This window comes from Eschrichtius robustus, chromosome 19, assembly GCF_028021215.1.
Source record: "Eschrichtius robustus isolate mEscRob2 chromosome 19, mEscRob2.pri, whole genome shotgun sequence".
In the NCBI taxonomy this organism is placed as follows: domain Eukaryota; kingdom Metazoa; phylum Chordata; class Mammalia; order Artiodactyla; family Eschrichtiidae; genus Eschrichtius; species Eschrichtius robustus.
Window position 1 is genome coordinate 19,594,821 of NC_090842.1, and position 14,566 is coordinate 19,609,386.

The 14,566-nt window shown below is 56.7% G+C and overlaps 1 protein-coding gene across 4 annotated transcripts in view; it reads right to left on the reverse strand.

Moving 5' to 3' along the window:
• Positions 1-5,925: 5,925 nt before the first annotated feature.
• The window catches only part of RIPOR1 (RHO family interacting cell polarization regulator 1), a 31,127-nt gene continuing 22,486 nt past the window's right edge, over positions 5,926-14,566 (reverse strand). For 2 of the 4 annotated variants that reach the window (XM_068527363.1, XM_068527365.1), the window contains exons 2-22: positions 14,287-14,413; positions 14,020-14,172; positions 13,772-13,850; positions 13,037-13,060; positions 12,889-12,942; positions 12,592-12,744; positions 12,427-12,490; positions 12,290-12,333; positions 12,086-12,211; positions 11,485-11,633; positions 11,278-11,407; positions 9,540-11,198; positions 9,340-9,455; positions 8,316-8,448; positions 7,919-8,054; positions 7,632-7,793; positions 7,208-7,366; positions 6,852-7,048; positions 6,679-6,762; positions 6,489-6,579; positions 5,926-6,346 (exon numbers count right to left, since the gene is read on the reverse strand). In XM_068527363.1, the coding sequence (XP_068383464.1) occupies positions 6,249-6,346; positions 6,489-6,579; positions 6,679-6,762; positions 6,852-7,048; positions 7,208-7,366; positions 7,632-7,793; positions 7,919-8,054; positions 8,316-8,448; positions 9,340-9,455; positions 9,540-11,198; positions 11,278-11,407; positions 11,485-11,633; positions 12,086-12,211; positions 12,290-12,333; positions 12,427-12,490; positions 12,592-12,744; positions 12,889-12,942; positions 13,037-13,060; positions 13,772-13,850; positions 14,020-14,172; positions 14,287-14,390 (3,915 nt within the window). In that variant the 5' untranslated portion in view covers positions 14,391-14,413 and the 3' untranslated portion in view covers positions 5,926-6,248. Of the gene's footprint in view, positions 6,347-6,488; positions 6,580-6,678; positions 6,763-6,851; positions 7,049-7,207; positions 7,367-7,631; positions 7,794-7,918; positions 8,055-8,315; positions 8,449-8,484; positions 9,094-9,339; positions 9,456-9,539; positions 11,199-11,277; positions 11,408-11,484; positions 11,634-12,085; positions 12,212-12,289; positions 12,334-12,426; positions 12,491-12,591; positions 12,745-12,888; positions 12,943-13,036; positions 13,061-13,771; positions 13,851-14,019; positions 14,173-14,286; positions 14,414-14,566 lie in introns of those variants that run through there. The other 2 variants (XM_068527364.1, XM_068527366.1) reach the window with 2 other exon arrangements.

The following is a 14,566-nucleotide window of genomic DNA, read 5'->3' on the forward strand; positions in this document are numbered from 1 at the left end:
CCCTAGCCCTCAAGGGCCTTATGTTTTGTCTTATATTAGTCTGGAGACACTAAACCTCGGGCATTAGTAGGTAAAAGTCAAGGATGGAGAAGCAAGTAAAAGGCATGTGCTGCATGTGTGGGAGGAACAGATTGGTCACTGGATATCAGTAAAGCAAGGAGGACTCTCAAAGTTCTGCCTCTTGCCTACACCCTTCTTTTCTTGCCCAGATCTACGTATCTAGCTTCTTTCTGGACACTTCCTCCTGGATGGCTCCCAGGCCACCCTTATGAGCCTTGTCACTCTCCTCCCAATTTGCTTCTCTAGGGCTCCCCCTTTTCAGTGAAAGATGCCACAACCCATCCACCACACAGGCCAGAAACCTGAGCTTCATTTTCTCATCTCCCACATCCCATCAATCTCCAAATCCTGTCCATTCTACCTTCAGAACATCTCTTCACTCTAACCTCCTCTCTGTGTCCACTGCCTCCATCCTGGCTCGGGCACCGTCACTTTGACCACAGCAGCAGACTCCTCACTGCTCCCCGCTTCCTCCCTCCACACAACTGCCAAAGCGACCTTTCCAAAGCACAGATGTGATCACAAAATTCCCCTGCTTCTAGCCCATGGATGACTCCCCAGTGTCCTGGGGGTAAATCCCAAACTCCTCAGCCACTCCACAAGCCCCTTTCTAACTGCCCCCTCTGGCCCCTGTGGATGCAACTTGCTTGCCGCCTCCACTGGTCTGATCTCAGTTCTCCCTCCCTACATTGTCCCCTGCTCAGGCTTCCATTCCATTCCTTATTTGAGATCCCCGTGGTAAAAGTGCATTTTTAAAATAATTAATTAATTAATATTTTGGCTGCATTGGGTCTTCGTTGCTGCACACGGGCTTTCTCTAGTTGCAGCGAGCGGAGCTACTCTCTGTTGCGGTGCGCGGGCTTCTCATCGCGGTGGCTTCTCTTGCTGCGGAGCACGGGCTCTAGGCGCGCGGGCTTCAGTAGTTGTGTCACGCGGACTCTAGAGCACAGGCTCAGTAGTTATGGCGCACGGGCTTAGTTGCTCCACAGCATGTGGGATCTTCCTGGACAAGGGCTCTAACCGTGTCCCCTGCATTGGCAGGCGGATTCTTAACCACTGCGCTACCAGGGAAGTCCCAGTAAAAGTGCGTTCTAAAGAGCTATGTTTCATGGGGGACTCTGGGGGGTATTTTGAGTATCCAGGCTTTTTCTGCATGAAACATACACTGTCCTTTCATGTTCAAAATGTTTTCAGATCGTGTTAAGTTTTAACGGTATTCATCAAAAGCTATTTCTTGACCCACTTTTGCTGGAGACAGTAAAGGCAGATGCAGCCTGATCAAATAGAGAACTGCCTGGAGCACGTGTTTAAAATACAGATTCCCTGGTCTCTGAATTTGAATCTCCATGGAAGTTCTCAGGTGAATCTTACAATTGGGTAAGTTGGAAAGACCTAACCTGATTTCATTTATAAGAAACATCCAGGGACTTCCCTAGCGGTCCAGTGGTTAAGAGTCCACGCTTCCACTGCAGGGGGTGCGGGTTCGATCCCTGGTCGGGGAACTAAGATCCCACATGCTGCGTGGTGCGGCCAAAAAAAAAAAAAAAAAAAAGAAATGTCAGAATAGGCAAATCTATAGGATCTGTGGTTATAGTAGATTAGTGGTTGCCTTGGGGGCTGGGGGCCGGGAAAGGGAAGGGGATGTAGAGTTCCCAGGGATGATACCTAAGGAGTGCCGAGTTTCTTTTGGGGTTGATGAAATCTCTAAAATTGATTGTGATGATTGTACAACTCTGTAAATACACTAAAAGCCACTACTGAATTGTACATTTTAAATGGGTGAATTGCATGGTACATGGACTAAATCTCAATAAAGCTGTTTAAAAACAAAACAAAACACTTGGACCGAGCTCTACAAGCAAGGCACCAATCATCTTTTGCAGACTTGGGTGGTACCTGTTACCTAGTAGACTAGTCAGAAAATACTTGTGGATGTATATATTGGAGGGTACAAAGTAAATGAGCGATTGCAATGGGGTGTGATTCCCCTAGTACTGTACTAGGGGAAATGCATGCTTCTGTGACAGGAGCCCAGTGGAAGGGAAGCTTCATGAAGAAATTTGTGATGTCTAGGTTGAAGCCTATCAGGTAACCAGGCATTAGCAAGGCAAGATGAGGAGTGGGAAGAGTGTACCACAGAGGGGCAAGCAAGCCCTGCAGGTGGTTTGGTGAGGTCCAGTGCAGACTGAGAAGTTAGGTGGCAGAAGTGAGGCTGGAGAGAGGAACACACTTAAAAGCCTTCGTGAGCCAGGTTGAGGGGGCTGGAATTTTCCCTAAGAGAAACTGTAGTGGTGGGTTTATGTTTTTAGAAATCACTTTGCACCATGGAGAATGGACGGAAGAAGAGCAAGATCAGAGGCAGGGAGCCTGTGAGGGGGCAGTTTTAGTGTTTAGGAGAGAGGTCAACATGTCCTGAAACTGAGTGGTGCCAATGGGGATAAAGAGAAGCAGACAGAATTTAGAAATATTTAGGGCATTTAATTGAGAAGATTCTGATGGCTGGAAGAGGGGACAGGGAAAGAGTCAAGGGTGAGGCCCAGTTGTGTGGCTTGAGTACCTGAGTACTTTCTCCAGAAGTTCTGGAGGAGAAACAGGTTTTGAGATAAGTTTGATTTTGAGAATGCTGTTCAAAAGGTGTCCAGTCAGCAGTTGGATATGGGGGTCGGGAGGTGAGAGAGCCGTGTGAATCACTGGCATACAGCCTCAGCATATAGATGGAAGCCAGAGAAATGGATGAGGTGGTTCAGGGAGTGCGTTTCAAAAGAGAGGAGAAAAGGGCCTAGAATGGAATCCTGTGGAGTGATGTTTATAAGAGGATGCCTGAGGAGGAGGTGGAGGAGAAAGTTGTAAGGAGATTCAGAGGAAATAGCTAGAAACGTTGGTGTTAGCATGGCAATTCATCTGCTTATTCAGCTGCTCCAAGTCAGTACTTATTGAAGATCCATATGCCCTGGGTGTCTTCAGAGATAAGTGAGACGTGACCATTGACATTAAACTTGAACTGTGACCCCATTGCACACCCCACTGCAGCCTTCTGAAACAAGAGGCCCCTTCTCGCAGGGCAATGACAGTCTTCTTTTCCAAATGATAGATGTTCTTCCTGAGCTGTCTGTATAGGCCCGGGAGTCCTTCCCAAGCTCACCCTTCGGTATTACGTAGGCCCAGAAGAGCCAGGTCTGGCAGCCAAGCCAAGAGCCTTCTGTCCATGGATGATGGATGGCCTAAATAGGGCACTCCAGGGCTGTTTGGGGTTGGGGGGAGCATGTCATATGCCTAGGGTTCAGCAGATTGTACCCACACACCAGGCAGGAGCACACAAGGAAGTCACCCCCGCTCTGTAGGCGAGACAAAGAAGCAGTTCTCTTCCCACGTGCCAACCCGTCTGCTTCTTTGCATTTACCAACATGCCTTTTTTTTTTTTTTCTTCTTTTTTTTGGTTCTCTGCAGCTTTGAATACATGAGGAAGAAGAGTGGGAGACTGGAGGAAAGGTAAGGTTAGAAGAGGGCAAAAGGAAAAGAGGGGAGTCGGGGGAGCCTCCAGGGACCACCAACACAATAAATTGTATTCTGGACTACCTCAGCCTGGTCCCTTTTTTTGCAGTGCATGCTTATTAGTTTCTTCTGGGGAGACCCCCAACGATGGTGGCCAAGGCATGGCTGTGGCCTTGATGGACCTGATTGATGGGGTGCTTCTCAGTGTGTCACAGAACTTGGAGGCCCACTTCCTTCTGTCCCCTCAAGAGGCTGGCACAGGCTCCACAGGACAGCTGGGGACAGGCTTTCCCTGCTCTGGTGCATTTGACTCCCGATGGTGTCATCAACCTCCCATCACTGGAGGCAGCAGGCTCTCAATTGTCCAGAGTCGCGGGAGTGAGTGCCTCCCCAAACCTGTGTGACAGCGGGGTAGATGGGAGGTGTGCTGGGAGGAGCTTCGCCCTGTGGGAACACCTGTGAGGCTATGTGTGTTGGGGGAGGGCAGGGTGTACAGGAGGGAGGACAAGGGCTCTCCCTGCCCCCCACCATCTCACAGACATGGGCCTGAGCCAGGGTATAGGAGGCCATCCAGCCTGACTTCAAGTCACTGATGGAGAGGGGTTGAGTGGCTGTCTTGGGGTTGGTTCACACTGTTCTGAGCTGGGTAGGGTTAGTGGGGCAAAGGCCCGAGGCTCCCAATGACAGTCCCGGTTGACCCCTGGCTGGGACATTTTCCCATCCTACACTTCTTGCCCAGGCCCCGTCTCCTCCTGTGGGTTAAGCCATGAGCTTGTGCCAGTCCAGTCACCCCCGCCTGCACTTTCGCAGGACCTGGTCAGCCAGTGTTCACTTCCTCTTTCCCCGCCACACAGGCCACGCTTTGGATGTCAGTGGACAGTCCTGCCCTACTAGGGGACCTCTTGTGGGGCCTCAGGCCTGAGGGGCTCCTAGGGGTGGTTCTGGGACAGCAACCCTGCTGCAGGGGCCCCTGCGGCAGGCCCAGGCTGTGGCTGGCTTTGGGTGCTGGCTTGGTCTCTATCGTTTGTTTGCCTTCCCCTCCCCTACCACTCCAGCCGACCACCCCAAAACTGAGCTACACTATCCCTCCCAAGCCGCCCGTCACAGTCACAGAGGGAGCACCGCGCTGTGCCGATGCGCTGAGGGCTGTCAGCCTGCCCCCACCCAACTGGAATGAGCCACCTGCATCCGCACACAGGTGTTTCCTGTGCTCCTTCCTGTTACCGTTTTTTTTCTGCTCAGCTTGGCTTCCCCAGCAGGTGGTTAAGGGCCCGGCCAAACCTCTTCATACACAGCTCTAAAACACAGGGGGGCAGGGCTCTCTGGGGATCTGGGTCACCCCCCAGGGGGGACTGTTGGCATCTCATTGGCTCTACCTGAGTGCAGGGACAGACTCCCCCCAGGGTGTCACGCTGCTGTGCTACAGCCACAGGTACTGGGACGCCAGAGTGGGCTCAGGGAGTGGGGAAGGCCCTGCCCTTACACTGTCTCCATTGAAAGCTCTGGAGGGAGAGGGGAAGGGTGGAAGACCTGTTTCTCCAGCCTTGAGTGTGGGCCTCCCTCGGGCCCTCCTTAGAACAGGCCTGCCATGCTGAAGTCCCCCCCTACCCTCAGGTTCCTCCCATTGAACACTTAACTTTCTGGGGTTAATAAACTCACGTGAGCCCTCTGAGCCCTGGAGCCCTCTTTCCTGAAGCAGCACAAGTCTACCAGATGTGGGGAGGTCACAGGGTTTAGTCAGGTTTGTTATTACAGAGAGGAGGTGGCTCAGGGAGAGGAGGGACTTTCTGTTTAGAGTCACAGAGCAGCCATCCGGGTCTCCTGCCTCCCAGGCCCCAGCTCTTCGCCTCTGCAAGAATCTCCTCACAACTACCCGGCCCTCAAGGAGCTCCTTGTGCTCAGCGCCTTCTGTAGGAAGCTGCCTGGGCTGAGGCGAAGACCCAGAAGCCTGGCATTCCCTGACGGGGTTCTGCTGCTCCCTGGTGGCCAGAAGCTCCAGCCACCACCACACCTTTTCCTGCCTGCTTCCTCTTTGCCTCCTGGCCAAGTGAGCTGGCTGCTAGGGAGCCACTCCCAGGACTGGCACCCTTTGGGCCTTCTCTAGGCCAACTCCACAGTTTGGCTCCAGTCTAGGCCCATAGCTTCCAGGCTCAGGGTACACCCACCTGCAGGCCGGGCCTCCTCAGCAACACTCCACCACCCTCTTCCTCTGCCCTCTTTTCCAAGCCCAGTTCCAGCCTCTGGGCTCTCTTCCATCTGGATTTCCAGGGCAAAAGCACATGGCATTGTCACGGTTGGAGTGTGGACACACTAGTGTCAGGGCCACAGCCAGAGTGTGCTGGAGCAGAAGGTCAGTAGTGCACCAGTCCAGGCTGTGTAGGAAAGGCATTTTGCTTTTTTATTTTCTGTAAAACTCTGTAAATAAAATACAAAACCAAGGGACGTGGCAGGGCAGAGGCAGGACGGCCAGGCCCGGGACACCGATCTATGGCAAGTGTGCTGAGCCGAGGCTGGGAGGCACTTGACTGCGGCACTGACTCTTCCCACCCCGAGGACAAAAGGAGAATATATTAGATTTTCATTGATAGGAATCTGTGAGGGAGGAGTGTCTGGAGCCAGCCCTCACCCTCCCTGCCAGTGCCTGGTAAGCCCTGAAAGTGGGGGGAAGGGGCACTGGGGGCCGGTGGGTGGGGAGTTTAAAATGCCGTGCTGGCCATGCTGCCGGGCCCGAAGATGCGGGGCAGGGCATCCAGTGACTCCTCCAGCCGTCGATGGGCAGACTGTCCCTCTTCCCCTGTAATGGATAAAGATGGGGTCAGGAGAGGCCCTAGCCCCGCCCTGGCCCTCCCACCCCTGACCCCATCTCACCCCTATTCCCAGCAGCCAAAATGTCATAGAACTCAACTTGACCCATATCTCCCATTCCCCAGTCTCACCGCATTGCTGCAGGCTCTGCCGAGCTGCTTCCCTCACGGCTTCTGTGTCCGTTTGGCACAGGTACACCAGGGGCTCAATGCCTTCAGGAGCCTACCAGGGGAGAGAGCATTGAGGTGGGCCCAGTGGAGCAGGTGAGAAGGGCTCAGGACCCAGGGCTTGGGGAGCTGGGAGGGGAGAGAAAGGGGTCACCTTGATGCAGCCCAGGGCCAAGCAGCCAGCCACTCTCGTCTGCACATCCTCATCCTCGAGCTGGTCCAGGAAGCAGAGTAGGGCCTGGTTAAGGGTGGGAGGGCAGACTTAGCCAGACACTGGGAGCCTGGGACCCCAGCCTTTGCCCTCAGGGAGCCCTGCCCGACTCTTACCCTTTCCCGGAAGGCAGGGCCCAGTGACAGGCTCCGGAGCTGAGTGCTGACAGCAGCCATGACCTTGTTGTTGCCATGGACAAGCAGGGAGCTGAGGGCCCGGAGCCCATCCCTTCGAAGCCGCCCCTCAGGTGCCAACCTCAGGGCTTTCAGCACAACAGCCTGGTCATCTGAGTTCAGATTCCGCACCAGTAACACTGAAAGAAGGAAGCCGGGCAGGGGGGTGTCAGTTGGAACAAGCTGGCAGGGCAAAGAGCCTCCCGGGGTGGGTTCTTTTGTACCTTCAGGTCCTGAATTCACACCTTCAGACCCACCCATAGCATCAGGCCACTTTGTGACCAGGGCTACTGCCTCACCCTCCTCGGCAGTCTCGGTCACATAGGCCTCCATGGAAGAGCTGTCCAAGGCTTCGACGTAACTCCAGAACTGGAAGACGGTGAGCTGCTCTCCAGGGCCTGACTGGGGCCTCCGGGGCAGCTTCTGCCCCAGGGCATCCTCCAGGAACTTGACACACACTGTGGGAGGCAGTGCCGCAGGTCTCAGGGTGTGGATGGACCTGGGTCCTTAGAGGGAAGAGTGCTCCCACCCCATGCGCAGGTCCAGGGACCCAGCACAAAAGGGTCCAATCTGGGCCCTTTTGTGCTGAGGTATGAGCCTTAGATGTTTCTTCCCAGTGCTCATCTCAGCATGTCTCTGTGGGCTGACCTGGCTTTCCCTGAGGTCCCATCACTGGGGATCTGAGAAAGGAGAGCAGAGGGGGCAGGTAGGCAGCCCACTCACCAGCCTCGGCTAAGCCTGGCTGGCGCAGGGAGAGACGGGTGCCGTACTGATTGCAGAAGGTGAGGAGCACCCGCTCCACAGGGCAGATGAAGGGGCTGAGTCCCTCTGTACATTGGTCCCAGAAGGTCAGGAAGCCGGGCCGGGAGGCCGAGAACTGCACCACTGTGAGGAGGTGCAGGAAACTGTCAGCAACAGAACGAGCCGGTGGGGAGACAGGCGCAGTAGGTGGGATAGGGCAAGGGAGGAACTTTGGGGCAGACACGAGCCAGAGCCCACACAGCTTTTACCTTCCTGGGCAGAGGTGGCAGGGATTTCCCATCGCCTGCTAAGCTCACATACTGCTTCGAGCACTCGGGCCTCCCGCAGTAGCCGCTCCAGGGCCCATGCCTCCTGGCAGCGCAGGGGCCCAAATGTGCCCAGTTTCTGGAGAATAGGGGTGGCCAGGTAGCTCAGACCTCAAGACAGAGCTTAGAGAGGGTGGAGACCAGGGACTACAAGTCCCTGCATGCATCGGGAGAGACTTGGGGGAGCCAGAGTGTGGGAGGTGTTCCATTCAGCAAGAGCCAGGCCCTGGGACCTTGGGGAGTGGAACTCAGAGGAGGTGTGGAGGGCCAGGATTGAAGTGTAGGGCTCCCTGGGGGAAGGGGCTACAAGGGAAGGGTGGGGGAATACCACTAGCCTCACCAGCAGGAGGCGGCTGCAGTGGTACAGGTGCTGGACCAAGGCAGTGTCCAGAGCTGGACACTCCGTGCTGAGGGGTCGGGCACTAGGTGAGTCGAGGCTGTCCTCAGCCCCAGGCTCCGGGCTGTTTGGGGGCCTGAGAGAAAAATGGGGTCAACCGCCCCAGGAGCACACATCATCATCTGGTCACCAGAGTATTTTTATTAAGTTCCCCCCATCCCAGAACAGAAGAACACATCATGCACAAACAACAGACAATGGGTAAGTTCACGGAGGACTTCCAGAAGGAGGAAAGGGCTGGGACCAGCAGGTGGTAGCAGGGGTCTCCAGAGCCTGTCTGCCCAGGGCTACCTCCAGCTAGGACTGCTGGGACCTCTGGGGCCGCCGGGGCTTGGATGGGCGGGAGTAGGGTTGCAGGCGGGATGGTCTACGCAATGTGGACTGCAAGGGGTTGCGGCCCAAGGGGCGCAGGGCACGGGGCCATAACCTGGGCAGCAGCGGAGGGAGGAGGGGCCGGGCATGACCTTCAACTGGGAATCGGCAAAGGCCACTCTGGGACAAAGAGCCAAGGGACCAGGGTCTCTGGGAAAGCTGGGGTCCAGACAGAGGGGGTTGATGCTGGGGGGCACAGGATGCATGGGGAGGCACAGTAAAGGCTCGTTCACAGGGTAGGTTCAAGGTGAGGCCAAGGAAGAGAGGAGGAGCTGGAGGCTCAGGAGCTGGTGGGGACCGACGGAGGAGGCAGACACTGCAGGGATGAGGAGGAAGGTGACCAGAAGCACTGGGGATACAGATGGGATTGAAAACATGAGCAACAAGGACACACGAGGGGTACATGGGAGGGGTGAACACAGATGTACCCGCCAGCAAGTCCATCCCCTCCCACCCACCTCCCTCGAGCCCACCACCCATCTTACTGCTCTCTTTACGTGCTCCCCCTGGCCTCACCTCACCTGTTCCCCTTTCTCGCCTTTCTCCTTCACCTGCTACTCACCTCCCCTCTTCCCCCGCTCCTAGCCCCTCTCACCTGTCCCCAGGACTGTCATTATCTTCATCTTCATTGAGGAAGCTGAAGCTCTCCAGGGCATGCTCCACAGTGATGCTAAGACTGGAGGTCCGGCTGCGAGTCAGGCCTTGTCTCTGCTGGGGTTGTGAAGGGCGTCAGAGCTGTCGCCCCTGCCTGGCTGCCCTCCCTGCGCTGCCGCAAACCAGCCCAGCCCTCCTCACCATAAGCAGACTCTCCAGCCGGGTCACCTCCTGCTCCAGGCCCTGCAGCTCAGGAAACTGGCCACGATAGTCATCCAGGGCAGCCATTAGGGCCCCCAGTGCCTCTTCCAGTTTCCTGTCCCCAGCACCTCCAGCTGCCCCTGGAACTGGGGCCTGGGCAGCCCTGGCCACTCTAGGGTCTGAATGCTGGGTCACAGGGGCTAGGGGTGAGGGAGGGGGACTTGGGCTCTGATGGATGGCTTCTGGGAGTTTTGGGGAAGGGCTTGTGAGGGGTTCCCAACTGGAACAGGTAGGACTTGGGTGGGAGGTGCTGAGGGCTATGGGGTCTGCCTGAGTGCAGGAAGTGGAGGCTGCGTAGCTACAGGACAGGGGGTCGATGCCTGGGAGGGGAGGGTCTGTGTTTGCAGAGGGGTTGGAGAGCGTGTCAAGGTCTAGAAAAGTGGAAGGGCTTACAGTTATAAGGGTGGGACTTGTGACAGAATGGGTAGGACTCCTGGTGATCTGGACTGGGTCCTTAGCATTGGGTGTAGCAGTGTGAGTTGAAATCCTGGCTGTGTGAGTAGGGGTTGCAGTAGTGTGGGTACTGCTTGTGGTGGTGTAGGTAGAGCTTGCAGTAGTGTGGGCGGGGCTTATTGTGGTATGGGTGGGGCTTGTAGCAGTGTGGGTGGGGCTTATGGTGGTGTGGGTAGGGCTTGCAGTAGTGTGGGTGGTGCTAGTGGTAGTATGGGTGGGGCTTGTGGTAGTCTGGGCTGGGTCTGTGGTACTGGGGGTAGGGCCTGCAGTAGAGAGGGTAGAGATCATGTGCTTGCTGGTGGGGCTTGTGACAGTGTGTGTCAGGTTTGTGACAGTGTGGCTGAGGCTTGTAGTGGTCTGGACTGGGTCTGTAGTATTGGGGGCAGGAGCTGCAGGAGTGAGGGTAGAAAGCATTGGCTTGTGGGTGGGACTTGTGGTGGTCTGGACTGGCCCTGTGGTACTGGGGGTAGGGCCTGTAATAGTGACAATAGAGACCACAGTCTTGTGGGTAGAACTTGTGGTAGTGTGAGTGAGGCTTGGAGCACTATGGGTAGGGCTTACGGCACTAGAGGTGGAGCTTGTAGTGGTGTGGGTGGGGTCTGGCAATTCAGGAGAGCTAGAATTTATGCTCTTGTTAACTGAGTCTAGGTGTGCAGAGGGGGCAGGGTCTGTAGATGTGTGGGCAGGGCCTGTTGTACTGAGAGTGGGGCTTGTGGCAGAATGGCCAGGGTCCAGGGCAGAAAGGACAGGACTAGGGTGCTCCCCATGTGTGGGATCTGGGGGTGCAGGTGGGCTGGGTCCCCGGACTAGACTTTCTAGGCCTGCAGCCTCCACTGAAGCCTCAGCCAGGGCAGCATCCACACTGGCCTCACTGATATGGCTCAGAGTCCGGCTGTAGGGGGCATGCCCATTGGCCAGGGCTGGGGCCATGGCCCTCTCCTCATCCACGGTCCCAGAAGTGGAGGTCTCAGCCCTACGGAAGGCAACCTGGATGGGCAGAGGCTCAGGCTGCTGCACCAGGGGCCTGGGGGCTGAGGAGTGGCGCGCAGTGCCTGAGAGCTGTGGGCTAGAGGAGTCATCGGAAGATTCGGATGACAGGGACCACGCTGTCCCATTCTCCAGCTCCTCCTGCCGCCTCAGCATATTCTAGGAGAGAGAAAAGGACATCTCAGGATCACCCCCAGCAAACCCCTGGGTGGGGGGCTGAGCCCGGGATGTGACTCACATAGAAGGCCTGTTCCCGAAGTGAGGGCGTGTCTGGTGGGCTCTGGCTGTAGGTGGAGAAGCGCTTGGTGACTGTGGAGGCCTTGTTGACAGTAGAAGCGGCTGAGGGCTGGTCATCCTTGTCGAAGGGACTGGAGAGGGAAGAAGCTGTTAGCAGGTGCTAACATCAAGCCCCAGCCCCGTCTCCAAGCCCCTCAGCCCCACCAACCTCCACGTGACTTCCAGGCTGAGCTTGATGGTGCCAAGGTCATTAATGTCCACAGCTACAACCTGGGGCAGGGCGGCGAACAGATCCTTGGTCTCACAGGAGACGCTGCCTACAACCACATGGTTGGCCAGGCCCTTCAGTTCTGTCACCTGTAGCCAAGAATGCATGGTGGGGTCACAAGGGTGTAGGGGTCATGAGATTGTGGGAGATCAGAGGTCTGAATTTGCATAGAGGTTATGTGACAGTCACAGGGTCATCGGGCCATGAGGAAGTTACAGGGAATGGAGTTCTCAGGGTAATGGGGCCATGGAGGCTTGAAGCAGCCTGGGAGCATGGGGACCACAGGGGTCTAAATTTGTAGTCATCGAGGTCGTGGGAGTCACAGCCTCATGAGAGTTCAGGGGTCATATATTCACAAGGTCAGGAGGTCACAAGGAAATCACAAGGTCATGAAGGTCAAGGGGTCACACATTCACAGGGCCATGGAACCAGATGCGGGTCACAGGGGTAAGGGTCTCAGGGTCATGAGGATCATAAGGGGTTCACAGGGTCATAGAGTCACAGGATCTTGGTGTCCTATGGTTCTGGGCAGAGACATCACCTTGATGGACAGGAACTCCGTGAGCAGAGGAAGAAAGACGGTTTCCTCACTGTCCCACACCTGCTTTCCACTACCCTCTATGCGGCCCCGTAGTTTCCAGCGCTGACGCCCATATTTCATGCAGATCTAGGGGAAGAGGCAGGATGAAGCAGCCCTTGGTGTTGCGACCCTGCCATCCCAGCCCTTCCCTGCCCATCCTCCTACCTCATACTGATCGCCCACACATAGCCTGGCGAAGCCGGCCAGCCCTGGGAGTGGGGGAGAAGGAGATGAACGGGGTCCAGGGGTCTCAGGCACACACCTCCCTCTCCCCGCCACCAGTCGGCCTCACCACTTGGTACCTTTCATCCGGAGATGGAACTCTCCCAGCTGTGCTTCCAGCTCGCTCTCCAGCAGGCACATGCTCTGAGGGGGATGGGCAGGGACAGGAGGAGGTCAAGAACCAGTCCCCTCTCACCAGCTCTGCCACACTCTGTGCCTCTGCCTCACTGGCACACATCCCTCACCTCTGTGTACTCCCGATGCCCCCGAGTAGCCTCGGCCAGGCTGTCCCGGGCCTCACGGCTCCCTGGGGAGCCGGTGCTGTAGGCACGGACCATGTTGTAGGCGCCATCCCGGAGACGCCGCTGGACACAGTATGCCTCATACAGCTCGTCGATCTGGGCAGATGAGTGGGGTGGCAGAGGGGGGATTGAGACTCACTACTGGGGTTGCTCACCCAGGGCCTAGCATCATCCCATCTCCTTGTTGATACCCAATCCCCCACCCCACGCTGCAAGCACACACGCATGCTGCACAAGTACCTTGCTGGCGTGGAACTCCAGCCGTCGTAGGAAGCGTTCAATGGACTTGACTTGCTGGGGGAGAGGTGCGTTAGAAGAAGCCTGAGGCCCAGGGCCCTTTACCTCCCCCTGAGCCAACCTCTTTCAACACCGTTCTCTATACACTCACCTTGTCCAAGTCATACAGGAAGCCCTGCGGGTAGAGATGAGGGGGGCATTAGGAGGTAGGGGAAGTACTCCAGCAGGGGCAGTTGCTCACCCAGACCTACCTAGCTCCTTTTCATCACAGCCTTCCTCCCTCTCACACCACGGTCCACAGCCATTCCAGTCAAAGCAAGGACTGACCTACCTTCCCACGTGCCTGGTCTTTGCTGGTGTCATAGATTTGGTCCCCAAGACCCCTCTAGTACTCTTCCCCCCACCTCTTCCATGGGATCCCTCCCCTGGCCCACTGCCTTTTCTACAACCCCTAGGAAGAGAGCTCTGTGCCTCCTCATGCATGGTTCCCTCTACCGGGGAACTCCTGTTCATGCTTCAAGACCCAGCAGAAATGTTTCTTCCTCTGGGAAGCCCTGACCTGTTCCCCAGGAAGAACCATGGCTCTCCCTCAGTACCACTACAACATAATCTTCTGCTGTCCATGTCTGTGGGGTTTGACCCAACCCACTGGAAGCTCCCATGGACAGGCACTGGGTCCCAGGCAGAAAGTACATGCAGCCTGGGAAAGCTGAGGAGAGAAACTCCCCAGCCTTTCCTGATACCCACTTTTCTAGTCACACCTGGACTAAGTCACCCCAGAAAACAGCTCTGATGTCACCCAGGGCTGGTGCTGCCCAGCCCCCCACACCACAAGAGCAAAGGGCATATTAATCCTGGGCATACAGGATGCGAACCCTTCACTTACCAGGCGGGAATTCCTCTTGGACTCCCTTATCTGTCTTTGGAGTTTCTCCTGTTCCTGCTGGTGTACTTCCAAATAGGCCCTGGGGAAAGGGGTGACCACAAGAGTTATCTTACCTCTCCAGCTTCTACCTGCCCAGGGAACAGGCAGTGAGGAGAGGGTGTGAGGCTGGGGAAGGTTCCTACTAGCAGAAAGGGAATGAGGACTTAGGGAGGGATCATGGGACAAGGCATTGGGAGGGCACTGCTTACGTCAGGCCTCGCTTGAGTGCCGCGTACACCAGGTCCAGCCGCTCAGGCTGCGGGACCTTGGGGGCTGGGTGCGCCACTGAAAACATCTTGGACACTCGGGAGAGCGCTGGGGGCTTCCGTGGGGGCCCCGGGGGACTGAAGGCTGGGAAGCTCCTGAAGAAGAGACTGCACTCAGGAAGGGGCAAGAAGTCATCCCCCAAACCCTCACTTGCACACTCCAACCCGGTCAGACTCTCTTGACCCCATTAGCCCCCCTCTGCCGCGTACCTGGGCCCCCGCTCCTGGCTGCTGAGGACGCCTGCGAAGGACTGGCTCCTACTGACCCGGGCGCTGAGCAGGCGGCGCTGCGGCCGCACCGACAGGGACATCATGGAACGAGTCCGCGCGGGGCTCCCTGGGGGTGGCGAGGGCGGGTGTCCAGCGCCAATCAGGCCCTTGAAGCCCCCTCCCCGCGGCCCAGACTCTGTATCTCAGTCCTGCCGGCCACGGCCTGAGGCTGGAGTCGGAACCCCAGCGGCCCTGGTGCTTATGACAGGGCGGCCGCGGG